Below are 23609 nucleotides of genomic sequence, written 5' to 3'. Positions count from 1 at the left end.
GTAAATCTTATGTTCCAAAATGCTTTTTCTATTGCCTGAAATACACATTAAATATTTCTATATATGTTAATGAATCACATCTTTTACCAGTGCAATTATCTGTACAGTTATCCTGCTTCAATACTTGCCTTTTTCTTTGTTTTTTCAGCTGTTGGAGGGCCACTTTTCTCAACGAATATAACTTCAGAAGCTGCCTTTTCTACAAACGAAAACATAGTTTCATTCTACTTAACTGGTCATTAACTGTAAGTACAGAAGGCAGAGAATTCAAAATCAAAATTGAAATCAAACCAAACCCCTGGTTTTAATCAATTTACCTCTTATATAGAAGGAAAAACTTAATGTGTGTTGAATACTCTAACTCACCTCAGATAGAAGAAAATGTCCTTTAAAATTTTATGTCAGAGAGGGCTGTTGATAGCCTGGTGGTGAAGAGCGCTGGCTGCTCTTGCAGAGACCTGCGCTTGAATGCCAGCACCCACATGGTGGTTCACAACCATCTGTAACTGCAGTTCCAGGAGTTCCAGTGGCTACTATGGGCACTGTACATGTATGGTACACACATTTACATACAGCCAAAACATGCACACCCATAAAATAGAAGCCCATCTCAGAGCTCTGTGTCCCACAGAAGTAAATGCACAGTTAGATTGTGAGTTAGCGGGGATGTGTGTGGGTGAGTGAAGTTCTTTATCTCCCCTCCCCTGTACTGAAACACCCCCTTTCTACTGTGACCTCCCTCTCGGTATTTAGTCATTTACTTACGAATGAAATGAGGTTTCAATGCCGTCCAGACTTGATTTCCTACATATGAACCCATCTCCTACCTCAGCCTCCTGAGTAGCGATCATTTCAGGTACCTGCTGCCACTACGCCTGGCTTTATCAGCATTGAAAACAAATTCAGGCATGGCCTGTGTTATTTAAACTTTCCTGTGCTCCATACCCCCTTCTGTGCCACCTCTTACTGTGGCTGCAGGACTCCTTTAGCTTACTACAGCACTGCCTAGCCCATTGGAAACAGCTAGGGGGATGGCTATGGAGGATAACACCCCATACAGAGAGCCCCGGGTGCCTGCACTGTGCACGGCCAGCTTCTAAAGATGGGCTTTACAGCCTGTTACTCAGATCACCCTGATCCCTTCCAAAATTCCCCCATGAAAATGGCATGTGTTCCACCACTGACAGTGCCATCTGGATAATGAATTAAGGAAACATTGAAAGAAGGAAGAATACAGACGCATATATAATTCCAGAATCACTACTCTGTTCTACCATCACGTTTTAAAAATAGCATTTCCATCACAAAGCAAAACTTTTGATTTGAGAAAACCTAGGTACAGTTAGGATTGGTTTTTGTACCATGACCACTTCCTATTAATGTTTTTCTCCCCCATTTGTGTTTTTTGGTGCTCAGTATAAATCATTGCCACAAATTATTACCTGATGCTAAATTCAAAGTATGCTTTGGTTCTGGAGAAATATGTTGGGCCTCTAATGTCATCCCTCTGTAATAAGAACAAAATAGTGATATTTTCTAAACTTTTAGTAACTTTCAATTATCCTCAAACTACACTGAAAGTAAAGATGTGCAGTTAATTATTTTGTAGGGGAAATGCAGCTGTTTGAAAAACGCATGGTGTTTATAGTAACAGTTAACAATAACATGCACCTAGGGTTTATCAGTGTGACACATGTCTGTAGAGGAAAACCATAATGTTTAGAATTATACAGACCAGAGTTAAGCCAGACCTGCTACTTGTACTTTAGAGGCCTTAAAAAAGCTGCCCAACTTGTCCTGGGTCTAACTTGCCTTTTTATGCAAAAGAAATACCAAACCTGCTACCCAAGAATCTGGTATGATCGTTTTGATCTGAGTGACATTTTTAGAGGTGAATATCTTTCTGTCTTTGGAATTTCCACAAATGAGATTGTGTTTTGTTCTCACTGAACACACGGGAGAGGATGAGCTAGTACAATAATGAGTAAGGAGCTGAAGGATTCCATATCTGAGCAGGATGGATGATGACAGCAGACTCAGCTGTGAGAGCAGACACAGCTGTGAGAGCAGACACAACTGTGAGAGCAGACACAGGTGTGAGAACAGACACAGGTGTGAGAGCAGACACAGCTGTGAGAGCAGACACAGGTGTGAGAGCAGACTCAGCTGTGAGAGCAGACACAGCTGTGAGAGCAGACACAGCTGTGAGAGCAGACACAACTGTGAGAGCAGACACAGGTGTGAGAGCAGACTCAGCTGTGAGAGCAGACACAGCTGTGAGAGCAGACACAGCTGTGAGAGCAGACACAGCTGTGAGAGCAGACACAGCTGTGAGAGCAGACTCCTCTAGACTCTTGTGCTGGTAACTGAAATGTTGGCTCCGCAAAGAGCAAACTGTTTTCTCTTATGTTGCTTTGGGCTCATATGTTCAAATAGAACTGCCTAGCTTCTGACTGAGCTTTCATATAAACGTCTTACCAATGCATCTCAGGTATTCTTTGAATAAACAGCAATTTTTAGGTGATAAACAGCACATCTCCAGATCCCTACTCCAAGCATTCATCTTCCCCTCCGGCCCTGCTCACATCCAGTGCTATGGGAAGAGCAGCTCTGCCTGGTTTCTTCTCTAGTTCTTGTTCCCCTCGACTAGCACAAAGCACACATACTTGCCTGATGCTGTTTTCCTCTGGCATTGGATCAATATGACCTGGAAGTGGAGTTCCTCCATTCTGTGAGCTTTCTGTTTTCTTATGCTTTCTAAAAGTGTTTATTGACAGTTAATCTGCTTTAGTCACGTTGAAATTTTTCCTGTATTTATATCACAAATGCTGGAACAAAATAAAAATCCTACCCTCAAGGCCTCTGACAGTTCAGATTGTGGTTCTGCCTCTCACAAACACTGTTCAGTAGACATGGCCTGAATCGACCACTTCCTCCAGTACCATTTCTCCCCAGTCTTCCCCAGGGCAAGTCAACCACTTTGTTTTGCAAGAGCCTTATCATTGATAATAATAACCATCTCCACAATAATTCCTCTAAAACAGAGCTTTGAGTGTTTTTAAAATAATTACACAAACAATTCTATTTAATGTTAATGTTCCTAGGGGCCAACAGAGGCCAGTCTGTTTGTTCTTTTACAAACCTACATATAAGACTAAGTAATCAGTGCATATTTATGGAAAATCTCAATGTTATACTGAACAGTATATATGGTTAGAATCAAAGAGACCAAGGTTTAAAATCAGCTTTGCTACTTTTTGGCAGTTCAGAATGAATACAGATTTTTTTCTCCTTTCAGAGTACCAAAAATCGAAGAAATTAAAAGTCTAATCTCTAGGTAGATGTATAATTGTTTGCAATCCACAAGTGTTTAATATTTTCCTTATAATACTGATTTTATTTAATATGGATTTAGACAGAGAAAAGGTACCTTTCCATCTGCTTGCATTAAGAGAGAAATCACTGTGCCAATTGTATATCAAATCCATGGACTACAAAAGCCAGACTAAGATAGAACCAAAGGAAGGACAAAGTTGAAATGATTACAGTCTGCCCCAAGGTGGATATCCAAAGCTGTCTATTAATGGCCAACATGAATTAATAAAGGCTTGACTGACAAATCTCCACAAAACGAAGACAATTCAATTTTGACGAAAATAACTTCAGTGAGATAAAAATACACTTGCTGGTTTTATAAAACATTATTTAACATATGTGCTATTAACCCAGCCTTGACTACTTTCTCTCTCGTTGCATCTCTGAATCCACCAACAAATCCTGTCCATTCTACTGTCAAATATCCTAGAGGCTCAGTCTATTACCCCAGCTCCTCCTCTGGGCAGTCCTGTCCAAAGTGCTCACTGCCCAATTTGCCCTTCCTTTAGTGAACCGTTCAAATGATGCCTTTCCCATGTCAACCTTCCCAGCACACTGTTTAAGGGAGCAAGCCTTAGCCCAACACTCCAGTGCCTATCTTGCTTTATTTTCTTCAGGATCCTTCTTTACAACACAGCATGTGGCAGCATATTTACATGTCAAATGTCTATTTTTTGTTGTTGTTGTTGTTTTGTTTTGTTTTTGTTTCGTTTAATTGATTTTGCTCTCTACTATGTTTCAGCAATTAGAACACTCCTGGCACAGAGTGAGTGCTCAGCAAACACTGAAGTTCATCTGACTTTGTGGAGTGGCAGTCATCACTATTACAGAACTTTTACAATAAGGGGTTTTAAAAAGCACAACATCAAATGCTTTAGTTCTTACATTTTTCTGTGGCATTTCTCATCATTTTCTGAAGAGGAACCTACCAAAGGGGTTAAAAAAATCAATCCATTAGACATAAAGATAATTCAAAGATATCCCAGAAGATAAAATTATCCTGGAAAAAAATATTTCTCTTCAACATACATAGTGGCTGAACTTCTGATTTTATGTTTTAGACTGTTTTGTAGTGTTTTTTGTATGTGTCTCTTGAGTCAGATAAAGGTGTTTTGAAAATATCAAAGTAAAACATAACAAAAAGTATTATGGAATATTACAAGATACATAAATATTTAGACAGTTCTTTAGAATCTGGATGTCTTTCACAACTATTATCTTCGGAATTTTACAATAATAATGTCAAACAAACACACCAGTTTATTTTTTCCCCTGTGTTACATATGAGAAAACAATGGTTGGTTACAAAGCCCATCACCTGCCTTCTTATGTACTTAGCAGAATCGATGGGATTAAGGCACAGTAAGAAAGACGATCTCAAAAACTAGGGTGGGCCTGTGAGATGAGTAAGGTCAACAGTTTGCAAAGCACACACCAGGCCCAAGGTTCAATCTCTATCCCTACAAACAAAACAATAACCAAAAAGACTGAGTTAGGCTGGGAGAAACCTCAGCCTGAAAAGGACTTGACAATTATGCATAAAGACCTGAGTTGGACCCCCCAGGGCTCGTGTTATGGAAGTAAAGAACCAACTCCCCAAAGTTGTCCTCTGATCTTTACAAGTATATCTTGGCACACATATATGTACATGTACTCACATCTATACATTAAATAACTGTAATTTTAAAATTTAGGGGATGGTAAAATGGTTCACTGGGTTACAGTGCTTGCTGCCAAGGACAGCAATGTGAATTTGATCCCCAGGACTCCTCCAGGTTATTCTCTGAACTCTGTCTTTGCACTATGGCACGTGCAAATGCTCATACATCATGCATATACACATATAGACACATAATAAATAACATGTAAGCAATAAAATGAAACCCATATGTACTGAAACTATTGTTATTATTTGAAGCCAAAAGCAATCTCAGCTTATGGGTTTAGCTTGGAAATCATTTAGGAGAGAAAAGAACCTTACTCTCATTTTTCAACACACTGAAGGATTTTCCAAAGAGAGAAAGAGAAAAAAAAAATGTAAACACTCACCCAAAACTGCAGAGAGGTTTGCAAACTGTGGCACTTTCTCTACTGCTACTGCTTTACTGGTGTCTAGGAGAGTAGAATTCTTGTAGAGCATGTAATCTTCTAACTTGGGATGCTCCCAATCTAAAAAGCAAAATACATCATGGTATACATGCATATGTGTGTGTGTGTGTGTGTGTGTGCTCATGAGCTAAGTAAGTAAATAAATAAATGTAATTTTAAAATGACATAAAACTTTGAAAAGCCTACAAGTGACAGGTTAGTCCCTGCCCTTGAACTGAGGGTCCTATGTATTCCAGACTAGGGTAATTGAAGGTTTAGAATGATAGAACACAGGACAAGTAATGATGCCATCAAGCTAAGAGTCTAAAGCCTAGTCCAATCCTCTGTCCTTCCTTGCAAACATCCTACCACTGAGATCTATCTCCAGACATTGACTAATGTAGACACCGCAGTGATAAAATACAACAATCTTATTCTTCTGGTATACTGTGGCAATCTTTTTGCTTTCCTGAATCATGTTTCCCTCTCTCCCCAGATGATTTAGTTTTTTATGTGCTTACTCTATTTAATCTTAAACATGGTGGGATCAGAGTCCCCAATGAAAATCCAGGAGAGGCTATTGGTGAAACTGCAGTCCAGTTGCACCAGAGAGCCCCTGCCCCCATTTTGGAGATGCCAGCACCGTGGGATGCCAGCCAAGGATAGCCACAGCTATAAGAAGGAGCTGGCCTGAGACTAGGAGACACACCGTGTGTTTTGTAGGTCCTTTGGAGCCCAGAGGGTTATGAGTCAGTCCTGGTTATCAAGTACTTGTTTTTCATTGATGAATTTTTGACTTTGCTTTAATTTTAACTGTACCCTGATTCTTCCCTCTTGGAGTAAGAAAGTATGTAACTTTTTTATTTAACAGAAGCCCACAGTTAGGACTTACAAGTTTTAGGAAGACTTTGAAATTTTAGAGTAACTTTAGATATCTTAAAGTGTATTGATAGTATTGATATTTTAGAGAAACTAAAGTTTTGAGAGAGACTTTGAACGGTTTATATATATTGGATTTTTATATTTTTGTTTTTGACATATGGTCTCTCAGTGTAGTGCTGGCTGTCCTGAAACTCACAATGCAGGCCAGGCTGGCCCCAAATTCACAAAGCTCTGCTTGCCTCTGCCTCCTGAGTGCTATGATCTAAGGCAGCTCCAGGTTCAGTGAGATACCCTGTCAAAAAGATAAAGTAGAGAGCAGCTGAAGAAAACAGTTTACACACACAAACACACAGCTGTGGTTTTTATTTCTGGGAAGAATGGAATTTTGATTGGAGCTGCACTGAGTCTTTGTACTGCTTCTGATAAGATGAACATTTTCACAGTATGAATTATTCCAGGCCACGGGCATGTGAGGTCCTTCCTTCTGCTGTTTTCCTTTTTCAGTGTCTGAACATTTTCACCATAAAAGTCTCTCGTTTTCTTGATTGTATCTATTGTAAGGCATTTTATTTTGAAGAGGGCTATAGTACATGGGATGCTTCCCAGATTTCTTTCTGAGTATGTTTGTCTTTGGTATAGAGAGAGGTTACTAGGGTGTTTTTAATGTTAACTTTATATCCTGCTACTTTACTGAAAATGTTTATGAGCTCTAAAACTTTTCTAGCAGAGTCTTCTGGGTTTTATCTATGGAATCATATCATCTGGATAACTGGCTTTCTTTCTTCCCTAGTCAGAGCCCACTTATTTCCTTTCTAGTCTTACTTCTCTAGCCAGGACTTCAAGCAATACATTGAACAGGAGTGAAGACTGTGGGCACTTTGTCATGTTCTTGATCTCAGTGGAAATCTAAGTTGGTTTCCTCCAGTGAACATAGTACCAGGTTTGTCATATGTCCCCTCTATTATGTGCAATGGTTAGATTGGGAAGCTCTGCTTAGATGACAGATCTGCAGACAAACAGTCTGTGTAGTTTTTGAGTTACCTACAGTTGGTTTTGTTTTGACCTATCATTCTTAGGTTCCAGAGCAGTAACAAAAGTTAGTAAGGATATATATTTTCATGAATATAAAAGCACAAGATATAAGTCCAAGCCAATTAAGAACATTTATAGGCCTTTCTTATGCTGTTCACTGATACCCTGTTGCCCAAAGAAAGCTACAAAGCTAATCTAAAGCCAAAGAACAGAAAACCAGCACAGCAAAATGAGTCATTTAAATCAACAAATCAAAAAAAAATCACAGTATCCCTGTTATTAGCAGATCCTAAAATTATCTAATTCGTAATCTCTCTGATTGAAAACATCACAGAAGTAAGTCTTCTGAGAATTCCAGCACTTGGGATATTGAGACAAGAACTGTCTTCAAAGAGGCTCCCTCTAAGTAAAAAGGAACAGTCACCATATCTTCCATTTAAAAATTACATCAATGTGTGTGTACCTGTGTGAGTACCTGTGTGTGCATGCATGTGTGCACACATGGTGAGTGTGCACATGTGTGTGCATGTATGTACAAATGTGTGAGCTTGCATGTGTACACACATGTGAGTATGTGCATGTGTGAATGTTTGTGTGTATGTGTGCATGTGTGTGCAGACTATAAATGAATTGTCTCACTGTGGTGTGTTCACACTTACAAGTGTGCTGCCATAGCACTTCCCATCCTCCCCCCACCCCCCGCTCCTCAACAGGCTTCCCCTGCCCTAGAGTCTCCCCTTCTACTTCAAGTCATTTTTCTGTTTTATTTCAATATATGAGAAAAATGTACAATACGTGTGTTTTTGTTTCTGGCTTAGAGTTCATGCTTTATTCCTTCCAATGTATGTGCATGTGTGTCTTTATGAGTTAGTTTTTTTTTTTTTTTTTTTTTACAGAAACAACTTTCTGTTGTTGCAGAAAGTTGTAGAGAAAAACCTATGTTGTCTTCCATCATCAACCAAAGGCTCTATTTATAATAAATAATAAGTGTGATGAAAATTCAAGCATGACCATGGCCTACTTACCACCTGTTATCCACTGAAAAGTAGGAAAACTGCATGAAGTAAAAGAAAACAGGTAGAAGTGGACCAAGACAGCATCCATGTTTAGGGAACAAACACGCCTTCACCATGTATTCACAGAAGCCTTTATAGACACGGTGACAGTTTTACAGTAGAGCCACCAAAGGAGGGAATCGTGTTCTCACCCGAACAGTCTGGCCCTCTGAACAGTTCTGGTGAGGGGAAGCTACTCGAACTCTCCTCGGTGCTCTTTGTATATGACTCTGTGTCTGAACAGCTCGGGAAACAACTGGAGACGTCATTCTGCGTGGTTGGTCCTGTAAAGCAAAGTGAAACAGAAAAAGACTGAACTGAAGTCCCAATAATGCACATCTGTGGAAATGTATATGCAAATATGTACCAAGAATGTAACACTGATTCCACACATGATTAGAAGGCCATAATATTATCAATATCTTTGATTTGGATCTTAGACAAACAAATGCTTTCATGTTAATAAATAGCACAATCCTTCCTGACAACTTCCCTACACTGTATTTTATGGCCTACTCCTTGTGGATTTCAGCTGAGATCTAGCTCAAAACTTCAGTTCTACTTCAATTCACTAGCTAAGAAGAAAAAAGGACGAATCCAGCTATTCCATCCAAAAAACACAGAACAAAAAACACGAACAGAAGACTGAACAGACATCCCAGAAATAGACTTACAAGTATGTGCACAACTGATATTTATGAAGACATGTAAGTGATTTAATGAAGAAATGATTGTCTTTTAAACAAATTGCATTAGAATCACTCTATATGTTCCATATGTAGAAACAAAACAAAGTTTGAGTGTGTGACTTTGTGGTAAAATACTTGCCTAGTCTGTATAAACTCCTGGGTTCAATCCCTGTCACAACAAATACCCCTCATCCCCCAAAACAAAACCCCAAGAGAACAATCAAAACCTGAGCTGAAGAGATGGCTTGGCAGTTAAGAGTACTTATTTTTCTTGCAGAGAACCTGGATTTGGTTCTTGATGTGGAGAGCGGGTATGGTGGCAGTCCCAAGATGGCACTTTGGACTCCGGCCAAGTCTTGTGACTAGCACCTGACTTCCTCCTGCTGCCCCACCCCAGATTAGCCACTCCCACCGTGCGAGCTGCTCAGGTGCACCCATGACACGGGATCAGGCCAGATGACACGGACCTATGAACTGCAGCCACACAACATGGACTGAGGAGGTGGAGTTGAGAGAGGATAAAAGGACTGCGCTTGGGGGAGGAGAGAGAAGAGAGAGAAGAGAGAGAAGAGAGAGAAGAGAGAGAGAGAGAGAGGAGAGAGAGGAGAGAGAGGAGAGAGAGGAGAGAGGAGAGAGAGAGAGAGAGAGAGAGAGAGAGAGAAGGGGAGACAAAAGATTTTAACTTGCATGCTGTAAGGTTCCTAAGTAAACCGCTTTGAGAAGAACGCTGTGTCGTTGCTCCTTTTCTGCTGGTCAGAGATGGTAGCGACACCTTAGCACCTGGATAGCAACTTACAAATGTCTGCAACTCCATTTCCAGGGGATCTGAGACTTCCCCTAGCCTCCTTGGGCACTAGGCACACATGTAGTACATACATGTAGACACACACACATAAAAATAACATATAAAATCATAGCATTTATACCATACTCTACGAAACTAACCCTAAGGTAGGCATGTTGGAGTAAGCTTCATGGACTAGTCCTAGCTACTCAGAAGGCTGAGGCAGAGAAACCTATCTGCTCTATAGAATGAATTTAAAGCTAGCCTGGGCAACTTAGTGAGACACTTGCTTAAAATGAAAAGTATAAAAGATCTGGGGAAGAGAATGTTTTTGCAACACTATAAATGGAATATCCATGCATTGTGTGGGAAACAGAGTTGTTAAAGGGCTCAGATACACACATCTTTACCTAGACTGATGATACAGAGAACGCTAATCCTTAGAAAAACTCCAGGAACAACAGATGAATTTAGCACTATCTCTCTCTCTCTCTCTCTCTCTCTCTCTCTCTCTCTCTCACACACACACACACACACACACACACACACACACACACTCACCTGATTCAAGTGCTAATTGAGACCTTGGCATTTGGAAATGCAAATATGGAATGCAAAATGGTTATTATTAGGCCATTAAGAGACCTAACCTATGAAAGAGTGAATCAGGGAGTCAGCCAATATTGGTTCTAGCGTGAATAATGCAAGAATAATTGGGTAAGTCATAGCTAAATGTTTTAGATTTCAAAATGCATGGTGCTTTAACTGTAGAAGATATTATTATTTACAAAGAGACTGTGACCAAACCACTAGAGGCCTCATGTCTCAAAATGCCCAGTATTTTAATTGTAGGAAATACCATCATTTGCAATGAAATTTCTGCCTTCTAAGGGCAGAAAGAAAGCCTAGGCTTAGGAGTGTGCAGGCAATGTGGCAGCAGTTGCCATTGGACCGATGAGTATAGATCCATGATAGATATCCAAGGCAATTTCTTGCCATTGGAAGATAAAATGGGGGTGGAGGAGCTGGCTCAAGGCCCTGCAGAAAAAGTATGAGCCATTTGTCTCTTGTCAGCCAGGAAATAACAGCAGGCAAAATAATCAAAAACAAAAACAACTAAGTATTGCAGGCCTAATGCATGCTACTACAGGCAGTGCTGCCCCAGACTTGGCCACAGATTAACATCTTACACTATCCCCCAAAATTCAATGGTATAAAATAATTACTGGAGTTTATGGTCCTTTGTCCTCCAGGACAGTAGGAATGGTCTTGGGAAGGAGCAGTTTTACTTCCCAAGGATTCATTATACGTCCAGAAATTATAGATGAAAATCTCAAAAGAGAAGTTAAAATTGGCTTTTGTAAAAAGAGAGATGCAATTGAACACAGGTGATATGGTTGCTCAGCTATTGCTGCTTCCCTGTATCAAAGGCAAAGCTGCTCCAGCAGAAAGATCAGGAGAGCTTGGAAGGAAGTCTTAGAAAGCACATGTTCTGGCGTGTGTTAATGATGAGAGGCCAAAATTAAAGTTGCTGTTAAAGTGAATGACACCGATTTAGAAGGTTTGGTAGATACCAGAGCTGATGTAACCATTGTTTCACAAAAATCTTAGAATTCAGAATGGACGCTTAGAAGGGTTTATATACAGTTTCTTGGAATTGGAAAGTTATCTCAGATAAAGTGTGCAATGGGTTAAATGTGGGAGGCAAGAAGGTCAAATAGGAAAGTCAAGGCCTTATGTGGCTGATATAGTCACAAATCTATGGGGGTGAGGCTTATTAAAGCAGCGAATAAACTCAGATTAATATTCCCTCGATACCAGAGACAATCCCTAAATTAGGGATGAAATTGCTTTCGTGGTGCCTACTTATAATAATGATCAACCTATAAAAAGGTGTCAGTGGAAAGTTCTTCCACAAGGGAAGTTAAAAAAGCCTTCGTGTCAATATTTTGTGCATACCTGCTAGAAATTTTTCATAGGCAATTTCCTCAATCTATTATTTGCCATTACATGCATGATATTTTGTTGGCTGATTCTAATGCAGATACTTTAGAGAAAATGTTTGTTAAAACAAAAAAAAAAAATTTAGCCTTGTTGAGGTTTGCAAACTACTTCTGAAAAAATATGAAGAGGAGATTCTATCCACTATCTAGGTTAGAAAATAAGTCAACAATAACAACTACAACAAAATTCAACAACAGAAGGTTCAGATCAGATTAGTTGTGAACTCTTAATGATGTTCAAAAATTGAGCTATTAATTGGCTACGGCCCATCACTGGATTAACCACTCAAGAGGTATGTAATTTGTTTCAATTGTTACAAGGAGATGCAGCTAACAAAGGAAGCAGAGAAAGTTAACTTTGGTAGAAAGGAGACTACAAGATGCATATGTGAATTGCATAGATGCCAAACTGGACTGTATTTTGGTTATTTGCCTTCAACTCATTCTCCTACTAGGATAACTACAATGCCCCCACATATGTCTCCTGTAAGATGAAGGAATTCTTTGCATATTATAATATAATATAAATAACATTACAGGTATATCACACAATCCTACCGAACAAGCAGTTATAGAAAGAGATCTAATCTCACCTTAAAGGAAATGCTTATAAAACAAAACAAAACAAAAAAAGAATAAAGACCTCCAGGGATAGACTAGATAGTGCTCCATTATTTTTAAGTTGTCTGAACATTAGAGAGAAAGAAATAACAGCAGCTGAGAGGCACTGTGTCATAGAAAACTGGAATTAAATCTACCTATATACTATAAAGATGTAGTAACATCAGAATGAAAGTTAGTGAATGCTTTGTGTTTCGGATACAGATTTGTTTATATTTCTACTGGAAATGAAAAGCTATGGGTGCTATCAAAATTAATAAAATTCAGAGTTGAGCAAGGGAAATCTGAAAACCTTGGCCACTGACCCCCAAAAAAGTAAAGAAGAGAGCCTGGCTTGCTACTGACTTCCCCTGTGAGCTAAAAACGATTGGACAAGAACTGTCCCTTTATAGTTCCTCCCTGAGCAGTCTGCAGCAAGAGCCATCAAAGTGTAAGACTGCCCCTCCTTTCTGCCACACCTTACAGCTGCCATGAGATGCCACTGCTGGAACTGTCAAGATGGTGGCATCTGTCAAAAATGCAAGCCTCAGCATTCTGTCATCATGAGATGCTGTCCACAGTGCCAACACCTCAGCCTGTGGCCATTGTGAGATACTACCATAGTTGTCCATGATGACAGCACCACCTCTCTGGTCTCCACAGAGATGGCTGGCACCTCAGTCAAAGACACATGCTGCCAGGAAGGACTTCCCATCCTGACCCACTGGCCTGATGCAGGGAAAAGGGGGTGAAAAAAAAGCCACCAACCTCTGAGCAGGAAAACCCACAAATTCCTGAGGTTGGGAAGCTCAGGACTTGAAATTCCACCAATCCCCGCTCTGGAAATCTCCACCCTGAAATGCTCTGCCTCCATCCCCTACAAAAACTTATGTAACCCCGGTCTTTTTTGTTCAATTCCTGGCTGTCTGCTTCTGGGAGAAGAGGCAGCCACTCTTGGATCTGACCCTCTTCCTCCTGAATTCTTCCTCCAGTGAACCTCCTTTATAACATTAACTGCCTGTTGTGACTCTTTCACTGGAAGAAGAAAAGAAGTGAAAAAGGAAAGAAGCAAAGAAGAAATGAGACTGAGGCTCCTGAGCTCCTCAGCTCAGCTGGGGACACCTCCCCTGGGAGCTTTAATACCTCTACTGAGGAGTCTTCCTCTCAGAGCTGTGTGGTTCCCTAGCTGCCAAGCCCCAGGGCACCTTTCTATCTGAGCAGGAACACTTACAACCTAAACACTGACAGGCCCGTAAATAGGACTTTGGTTTCCTGTCATACAAGGCCATCTACAATGCAGAACAATAACAGACCTATGAGCAGGGCTTTAAGACAGATTAAGTTGAATACAGCACCCTGTACACCATACCTTTGGGGCTGCAAGCCAAAGGTTCACAGAACTGGGGGTGGAGATTAAGACTTCAGTGAGGAACTCTAGAACACAAGGCACTAGAAGACAACACAGTCCAGGAGTATAAAAGTTTCAGGAAGCAGAACCTAAGTTACAGGAAAGAGAACTGTTAGGTTCTTATCTCAGTTGTGAACTTGCTCCTTTGAGATCAACAGAAAGATCACTTCAGATAACTGAGCACCCTGGAAGAGACACTGAAACGAGTGGAGAAGCAAAATCACAAGAGCAGCATGCTACAGGGAGTGCACAGGGCAGCTTCAAACCTGCATCATTAGGAGCCAAAACAAATGGGGGGAAAGGTGGTGCGATTTATCTTGTGTGCCTGGCCCTTTAAAGGATCCCTGGTTGCTAGTCACCTGGCCTTTTAAGAATTCTTAGCTGTTAGAACTGAGTGACCCTCTGACCTTCAGTGTTGGTCTGGAACAGTATAGGATATAAAAAAAACGCCAGCTGAGACTTGGAAGGGGTTGGGGGCTAGCAGTTGAGACAGAAGATACTGTAAGGAGACAGTTGAGCCAAGAGAAGCCGAGCAGAGCAGATGTTGTAACTTGGAGCTGCGAGTACTGGAAAGACTGGGAGAAGGACTGTTTAAGCAGAGTGTTGGGAAATTGAGGGAGGAACAGTTGGGGAGGCAGGCTGGCAGGGAGTTGAGAGAACTGCTTACTGCTTGTAAAACAAAATTTACACCCCCCCCCCCCACTACACACACACATGCTACTGCCCCGAGAACCATATGAACACAGGGAGCTGACCTGGATACAAACTTGAGGACACAAGTATACTTAGGCAAAGACTGTAGGATACTGGTGAAAAGCAGCCTGTGTTCTGTGCCCGGATAATATCCAACTGCAAAGGTCATCTTGCCCTCATTCCTACTTCTCCCCCTTTGCCCACTTCCTCTTCACTTCTTTTTTAAATTTTGAAACAGTATCTTACTATGCAGCCCTGACTGTCCTGGAACTCACTATGTAGACTAGACTAGCCTGATCCTCCTGCCTCTGCCTCCTAAATGCTAGGATTAAATGTGGTGTATTAAATTCACCATGCCTGGCTTCTTTGTACTTTTTATTATTAATATTTTTGACATTAATAATCTTCAAATCACTCGCTTATTTCGTCAGTCTCCTAGCTCCTCAGTAAGGGTGGAGACAAAGTACTCAATTGCTTTTTATTGCATTTTAATATTGGGTTTGTTGTTAAATCTTTCTCTGTTACAGTTGTCTGCTCCTCCTCTCGATGATAGTGGGAACTGTGAGCTCAAGAAAAGGCCACCCATGAAGAAGATTCACAGGGATGAACAATGAGGATGGGGGAAACTCACTGGAAAGACCATCCATTGCCTCAGATACTCAAGCAACACAGAAATGCATACAAAATTAACAAGCCGATACAGCGCCTTCCACAGCTCACAACTCGACAATAACCGAAAGCAAAGTTAGTGAACTAGGCAGAATGCTAAACAACTCAAGAGCCTAATTTTTAAAATGCTTCACAACTTCAAGGAGTTTTCCAACAAGTACCTAAATGAAGCAAGGAAATCAAGTCAAGGGCCTAGAAAAGAAAGCAGGCAATGTGGATGGGAACTCAGGAACACGAAAGAGAATCTCAGCAAAGAAACTGAAGTTCTGAAAACACAAACAAAACTCAGAAATGCTGGCTTCTGAAGAATTCATTCATTAAATTAAAAACACAGTAAAGAGTGTCGCCAACAGATGATCAAGCATAAGAAAGAAGATCAGGGACAGAAGATGACATTGATACTATACTCAGAAATACTATACTCAGAAAGAAAGCCACAAGTATGTCGATAAACATCCAGGAACTCTTGGACATGATCAAGCAAGAGACCAAATCTCAGTAGCCACGAAGCAGAAGGACAGGAGCTGAGACAAAAGCTAGGGGCACAGAATACTGATATTACAGCAATTTTTTTTCCAAATGTAGTTGCTTTGGAGCTTCAGTGCTTCAGCCAGCTGACAAGCATTTCCCCACCCACCATCCTGGACCAGCTGGCCCAGCCCATTCAGGGTCTCTCCCTACTGCTACAGCCCTTCACCAGACTTTAATGAACAGGAGGTGCAAAATGGCCGGAGCTTCCTTCTTTTCTGACAGTAGACACAGGGCAGAAAAGCTAATGGCTCTCCCTGATACTCCTCTTTGCCACAACATTCCTTTAGGAATTCCTGTATCTCTGCTTCAGGGAACCCATTTTGTTGGTATCGATTAATGGTATCATTAGAATTTTGCAGCAAGGGTAATAAAAAGGCTGAGAATCAGGGAAAGGACTAAGAAGTTGGGGGCTGTGAGTACAGACAGCTGAGCAGTCACACTGAGATGCTCTTGCCATGGATCTGAGCAAAGGTATTTTATGACTGTTACCCAGAGAAAACCAGCACTCTGCAACTGTGTCCAGGTTTTCAGATTTCTCATGATATGGTCATATGATCATCCAGGTTACGTCACTTAGATAAATCATGTCAGCAGAAGGGCAGAACAAAAGAACTTTGGGGAGTGAGGCCTACATTACTGAAATGTGGCTATTGTGTGTTTGAAAATAACCCAGGGACCAGACAACTCCAACTCAAAGAAAGAGCATAGGTGTCTCAAGCAAGAATTTTCACAGATCATAGTTTCTGAGGTTGTTTGCTTTAATTTCCTTTTAAAAATTGTCTGTGGGTGTGTGAATCAGTGCATGTGTTTGAATCCAGAGGTTGATTCCAGTAAACTCCTTGTTTAACTCAGACTCTCACTGAAGCCAGAGCTCATTCCTAGACTAGAGTGGCTGGCAGTGTGCACCAAGGATCCCCCTGTCTCTCTTTGTTTGGAACACTAGTGTTGCAGGCGTGTGTCACAACACAAGTTTATGCAGATAATACAGATCTGAAATCAGGTTCTCTTGCTGACTGAGCCATCTTCCTGGCCCCCAATTTCCATGATTATATGTTTCTAGTTAATTCTGTATCTTTGATAATTATCAGGACATACCATTTATTGATGGGCTTCCACTGGCCAATATCACACACATGCTGCATTTTCTTCTTTACCAAGAAAGTTAAGACATAGCTTTTATAATCTGTCTTACTTAGGGTTTTATTGCTGTGAAGAGACACCATGACCAAGGCAAGTCTTATAAATGACAACATTTAATTGGGTTTGGCTTACAGGTTCAGAGGTTCAGTCCATTATCATCAAGGCAAGAGCATGGCAGTATCCAGGCAGGCATGGTTCAGGAGGAGCTGAGAGTTCTATATCTTCATTCAAAGGAAGCCAAGAACAGACTGAACATCCTCAGGCAGCTAAGAGGAGGGTCTCCAGGCCCACCTCCAGAGTGACACACTTCCTCCAACAAGGCCACACCTTCTAATAGTGCCACTCCCTGGGCCAAGCATATGTCAACCATCACATAATCCTATATCAAAAACACTGCCTCTTGTGAACACAAGAGATGCCAAGAAAATCACAATAAAAATGCACCAAACAGTAGGACTTACTAAAGTGTTTTCTTAGTGGATCCAGATATTTTCAAGTCTTGATATTCCTAGATTTTGGTACTTAATGTCAAAATAGGTTTTGATCTTGCCTCTCTGAGCTTTCTTTTAAAAGGGATCACATTATGAAAGATCTAAAGTCTGGTCACTCAAGGAAAGAAGTCATCTATAAGTCAGCGTTTTTGAGGAACCAATAAAATTCCAGTCTGAAAAATGAATTCAGTCCAGTGCTGAAGGTGCATTTAAAGTTTATCTCATGATCACTGTCAACATTCAACATTTCATCAGAAGAAAACATGGGCCCTTCCTTTTAATGCTACTAATTAATTTTGTCAGTAATCAAGTGTTAGGAGGGAAATTGTCATTAGATGGTGATACTGACCGAAAAAAGCAAAGAAGATGCTTTCTTTAGTAGTTTCTTGAATACATATGATACATTGTGTAGACACTGTCACTGGGATGGTTTTATGTCAACTTGACACAAGCTAAACTCATCAGAGGAAAGAGACCCTCAATTAAAAAAAAAAAAAAAATGCTCCATGAGATCAGGCTGTAGGCAAACCTGTAAGGCATTTTCTTCATTAGTGACTGATTGTCCGTGGGGCCATTCTTGGGCTTATGGTCCTGGGTCCTATAGAAAGCAGGCTGAGCAAGCCATGGGGAGTAAGCCAGTAAGCAGCACTCCTTCATGGCCTCTGCTTTCAGCTCCTGCCTCCAGGAGCTTGCTTTAATTCCTATCCTGACTTCCTTCTGTGATAAACAGTGATATGAAGTGTAAACCACTTACACTTTTACCTACCCCCACCTTGCTTTGGTCATGGTGCTTCATCACAACAATAGGAATCCTAACTAGGACAGCCATCTTCATCCACACCGAGTGTACTCTCTCCAAATCCAAGAATTTAAAAATCAGCAGTGTCCTCTCCTCTGAAAGCAACCGCCACTGATTAAAACAAATCTAACAAGTTATGTGGTGACTACAACTATCCTGAAAACCTACACACCCAGTTTCCATGGCATCTGGTGCCTAAATTGATAATTTTCAAAAGGGCTCATGAAGTTAAAAAAAAAGTATTTTCATATCCTCTCATCTCAGAAGCAAGAGGCACCACTGCATTTCCATGTCACTGTAGGCCCACTAGAGCCAAAGCTTGGTTCCACACTGGGAGGTCCACTCCTCAAGGCATGATGCATCCCTGAGCTGCAAGGAAGTGATTCCTGCATAGGTAAGCTGCATATACCCTGCTCTGTCCTGGGCTTACTTGTCTGGTCCCACAGTCTAGCACTATGTCCTACCGTGCCTCCTCCAGCTCTGGGTACCACCAGCAAGATCACTGTGCCTGGTGTTTCTTCTGCATGATTTTCTCTCCATTCTCTTTCTGCAGAGCTGATTTCTACTCACCTGATTATCTCAGTTCAGCATTTCCTCATATTTCTAGCTAAGTGTAATTAACTGGCTTCAAGTCATTCTCTTTTGTACCATGTCACAACTGTCATTTCACATTGACTGCTGTGTGCATGGAGACACTGAGAATGAAGCCTAGAACCCAGTCAGAAGGATTCGTGTTGGGCTAGGGGAAAGACATCTTCTCTTCCACTGCAGCGAGAAGTCAAGAGATACAAATGAGTGCCCATGTTTGAAGGAAAGATGAAAAGCTATTATCTGCTAGTCTCACCTGAAACCAGTTCGGTACTTGATGAAAGGCTGTCAATCTCGAAAGCATCAGTCACTGACTCCTATGAAGAATGAGAATTAAAGATAGAGAACAAATTATGAGATGGCTATTTTAATTTGATTCTTAATATTTGATTTGAATTGAAAAACAAGTGTTCACTTTGTATAATTTCATAGATGCATCAGATTATTTCAAAATATTGGTCACAGATAATCTGCTCTTTAACATTAAATCTAAAACCAAATGTTGACATTACTATGAATAAACATGGAGAACTAGCAGTAGTCAACTCAATAGCATGAGATTAAACAGTACAAGATAAAGGTGAATTTTCTTTTTGTTTTTTTTTTTTTGTTTTTTTTGTTTTTTGTTTGTTTGTTTGTTTGTTTGAGACAGGGTTTCTCTGTGTAGCTCTTGCTGACGTGGAACTCATTTTGTAGACTAGGCTGGCCTCGAACTCACAGAGATCCTCCTGCCTCTGCCCCCTGAATGCTTAAATTAAAGGCGTACAGCCTGACTAAAGAATATTTCTCTAATAACCAAGGAAATAAGGAAGAAAGGAGGAAGGGAGGGAGGGAAGGAAGTAAGGAAGGAAGGAAGGAAGAAAGGAAGGAGAAAAGGAAGGAAAGGCTTTTACTCACCCTTTAAAAAAAGAGCGAAATAAATCAAAAGAAAACAATATACGTAAGTCCATAATAATAAAATTAAAGACTCACAAGTCAGTTAAAATATTTATGTGTGTAAGACTATCTTCAGTATATAATGAACAGATATTTTACAACAGAATAAATAGACAATAATGAGGGATAAAAGAACCACCATCATTAACGTTCAAAAAATTGAAAATACAGAAACACACTGTTTTTCACCTATCATCATTTTGAGTAAGAGTGTGCAGGTTTGCCAACATGAATCACAAAATGTCAAACACATCGACCCTTTGGTCTCCTGGTATTTATCATAGGTAACAATGTGAATTGCACACAGTTCTGTAGAAGCATTTCTATCAATGCCTACAGAAGGAAAACCTCAGGCACTCAGGAAATAGTCATAGATCTACTAGATAAACCACCATAAAGACACTAAAATAGTATAAATACATTAAAGACTTTAATATCAAGGTAATACATAAGCTGTAAAATGTCTTTAAAGCACAGAGAAAATTGGAGCAGAAAAAATATATAATTTGAAGAAACTTTCTTGTACTATTTTGAATATTTAAATCATCTACACAGAATATTTCATCATACACTCTTAAAACATTATGTAAAAAAATGTTTTCAAAATGTTGTATGTATAACAGCCATTACCTAAACACAGGACAGGTGGGTTGAGGCAGGAGGATTGTGAGATTAGAGCTAGCCTCTGCCACACAGTGAGATCCTGACTCAAAAAGCTGTGGCTTATAATAGAATATTAGAATGCTCTGTAGCAAACAGAATCCTTGGTGATCAATCATGTTTCTATTGCTAATAGACAAAGTCAAAGGAAAACAGGAAAGTGGTTTTAAAATATTAAAAATTTGAATCTGCAGAAGATACGAAAAAAGTGGAAGTGCATAATTACAATTACGAACTAGGCAAGACAAGTATATCAGTGTAATTAAAAACACTAGAAACTATCTGATATCCATTAACAAAGAATACTTCATTCTTTCATCCCGACGACCATAGCGACCGTTCTCCAAATACTGCTGAACATAATAAGAAGCCTAGGAGAAGCATACGTACACTCAATGGCGTTGTCTTTTCCTCTGGAGTCTCTTTTCCAGGGCTATTATCTTGCAGGCTTTCCTCTCCTGTAACACTTAACCGACTGTAACCAAACACAACAGTTTAGTTTACACCATCTGCATTTGACGGTCTCTTTGTAGTTTAAAATCTGAAAGTTTGCCAGGTGTGGTGGCACTTGGAAGGCAGAGGCAGGAGGATCTCTGTGAGCTGAAGGTCAGCGTGGTCTACAGAGCGAGTGCGAGGACAGTCGGGGCTGCACAGAGAAACCCAACTCAACAACAAACAGCAAAAAGTAAAATCTGGAAGTTACTTTAAGGGGATCTGGTAGACGTGACTTCGAGATCTGCACCAAAAGCTGAATGTTGTTTTCCTTAGAGGTTCTGTCTCACTTTTAGGTAACTTGGCCAGCCTTCATTAGTAAAACGAATCTGACTGGCCTGGGGACCGTAGCTCAGTTGTTAGCGCTCCTAAAGTGGCGCACAGTGGCACAAGTCTGTAATCCCAGATTTCGGAGGTGAATGCATTAAGATCTATTAATCTCAATCTCTACTAATAGGGACTTTGAGGCCAGCCTGGGCTACATGAGATCCTGCCACTCATAAAAAATATATGCTCACATATATGTGTTTTATCGGTGTAAGTATATAAAACACACATATATGTGAGAAAAAGACATATGAGAATAAATGTACTCGCGTCCCCCAAATTTCCGGGCCTGTGTTTTAGAAGTAGAACCAGGGTATTCATCTTCTTCTTTGATTTCTCGAATGAGAGGCTACTAAGCAGAAACAAAACTTAAGACTTTCGGAGAAAGCCGAGTTGCTCAGGGCTGTTACCCTAGGCTACCCACCTTGGCTGCTGTGAGCTGCTATCTCTGGGCCTGCTCAATTCCTCTTTCTCAGTTATCTTCCTCAATGCCTGCTCTTTGCCCTTTCCCTTCAGACCTGTGAGAGGGTGCTGTGTTCAGGGGACCTGCTCGTGCCCCTCCTCAGCCCTTTCCCAGGCCCACCCGCCACCCAGGCCTGGCTTTGACCTAGCAGGGCCTCTGTCTTCCCAGGAAAGGCCAGGTCTGGCTTCGGGGTGAGGTTGAGCCTTTCACCAGCCCTCTTCCTGCGGGCATAAACTGGTCTGAGCCTCAAACGCCCCATCTTCTCCATTGCCTTCCTGAGGAACAGGCCACCCACAGGGCAACACCCTGCCCCGGCTGCCTCAGTTCCGCCTTTTATGGCCGCGAGGGCTTCTGGGAAGGTGGTGGGCCCGGACTTATTTGACTGTATGGATTTCCTATGGACTGCTGAACCCAAGTTCCTCAGGTTTTATTCATTCTCTCTCTCTCTCTCTCTCTCTCTTTCTCTCTCTCTCTCTCTCTCTTTCTCTCTCTCTCTCTCTCTCTCTCTCTCTCTCTCCTCCCCCCGCCCCCTCTCTGCCCCTCTCTGGTTGTCTGTCTCTGTGTCTCTGGTTGTCTCTGCATCTCTGTCTCTGCATCTCTGTCTCTGTCTCTGTCGTTCTCCGTGTCTCTCTGTGCCTCGGTCTCTTCTCCCTCCCTTACCTCTCTCGCTCACCATTGCTTTTTAGTTAGACCATGCCCACACCTGTTGCTCACACCCTGTTCTGAGCCCTGCAGGAAGCCCTAGCCATGAAGTTTTTGGTTTCTAAACCCAGGGAATGAAGGTAGGAGGTTAGCCTCCCTCGGTTCAGGAAGGCAAAGATTTGTTAGAGGTGGCTCCGTCTGATAGTATTTTGAGCACGTGGCAACCTCCTTTTTATCCTAAAAAAAAAAAAAAAAAAAAAAAAAAAAAAAAAAAAAAAAATTGAAAACTCAGCCTGTAGAGATGACTTCACAAGAGCTTGAAGGCTTCTCTGAGACACCCCAATAGTGTCCGTGTGCCCATGCAAATGAGTACACAGGGGGGAGGGGTCAACACTAGTGGACCTTCTTAATCCGTACTGTTTTTGTTGGTTTTGTTTCTAGACTCAGTCTGTTAGCAACCTGGAGCTCTCTGATTGGTTAGACTACCAGGCTTGATACTCCAAGCATTTTCTTGTCTCTGCCTCCCCAGCAAGGTGCCAGATACAAGCCGATGTGTCCGCTTCTGAAGTAGAGATAGGGGCTCTGAACTAAGGTCATCATGCTTACCTGGAAAGCTCTTTGCCAACTGAGCCATCACTCATCCTAAGGCTCCAATATTATGTATATGAACACAAACAATTTGCATAATAAAATAATGCTGAAATTTACAATTAAAAATCGGCTCATAGAAATCTTTATGGCAGCCTATTACTCATCAAAATGTAACTTTGTAAAGAACAGAGGGTTCTTTAGGGGCGTTCTTGCTTGCTTCGATGTTTTGGTGCTTAGTACTGGCTGAGCATCTTACTGTGTTAGGCACTGTGTCCCGGGGATGTGAAGAAATAACAAAGGGTCCTTCGCTCAAGGATCTCAAAGTCTTGCTGCACCCTGAACAATAACCACACCCCAACATTCTTCCTTGAGTCATACCCATAATATGGAAACAGGGAGTCTCTCACCCGCAAGTCTCCTGGCTCCTCTCATTGCTTAGGGAGTTGTGAAAACAAGCAAAGACAGTAACTTACCACTGCAGTTCCCAAAGGATTTGTGAGAGGCCTGAAACTTGGGAGCAACTAGGTCTGGAAATATAGGAACCAGTGGGAGTAGGACCAGATTAAATCAAAAGGGTTTCTGTCCCCGCAGGTGTCAGACAGGGAAGTGAACCGAACCACCTCCAGACTGTTGCCTAAAGCCATGCCGATATCCACGAACAGTGTGGCCAT

The 23609-nt window shown here is 41.1% G+C and overlaps 1 protein-coding gene across 1 annotated transcript in view; it reads right to left on the bottom strand.

Moving 5' to 3' along the window:
• MEIKIN (meiotic kinetochore factor) overlaps nt 1–21964 on the bottom strand; it is a gene marked incomplete at both ends in the record, with an annotated part of 42136 nt that extends 20172 nt beyond the window's left edge. The window contains 9 exons of the mRNA XM_080924037.1: nt 129–199; nt 1443–1507; nt 4261–4300; nt 5425–5544; nt 8585–8716; nt 19084–19137; nt 20810–20898; nt 21667–21760; nt 21850–21964. Coding sequence (XP_080780163.1) covers nt 129–199; nt 1443–1507; nt 4261–4300; nt 5425–5544; nt 8585–8716; nt 19084–19137; nt 20810–20898; nt 21667–21760; nt 21850–21964 — 780 coding nt within the window. The remainder of the gene's footprint in view (nt 1–128; nt 200–1442; nt 1508–4260; nt 4301–5424; nt 5545–8584; nt 8717–19083; nt 19138–20809; nt 20899–21666; nt 21761–21849) is intronic.
• Between the last annotated feature and the right edge of the window lie 1645 nt (nt 21965–23609).

The sequence above is a fragment of the Micromys minutus genome, assembly GCF_963924665.1.
Source record: "Micromys minutus genome assembly, chromosome: 10".
Taxonomy (NCBI): domain Eukaryota; kingdom Metazoa; phylum Chordata; class Mammalia; order Rodentia; family Muridae; genus Micromys; species Micromys minutus.
Note: the sequence above shows the minus strand (reverse complement) of the source record. Positions and strands in the feature narration are given on the sequence as shown.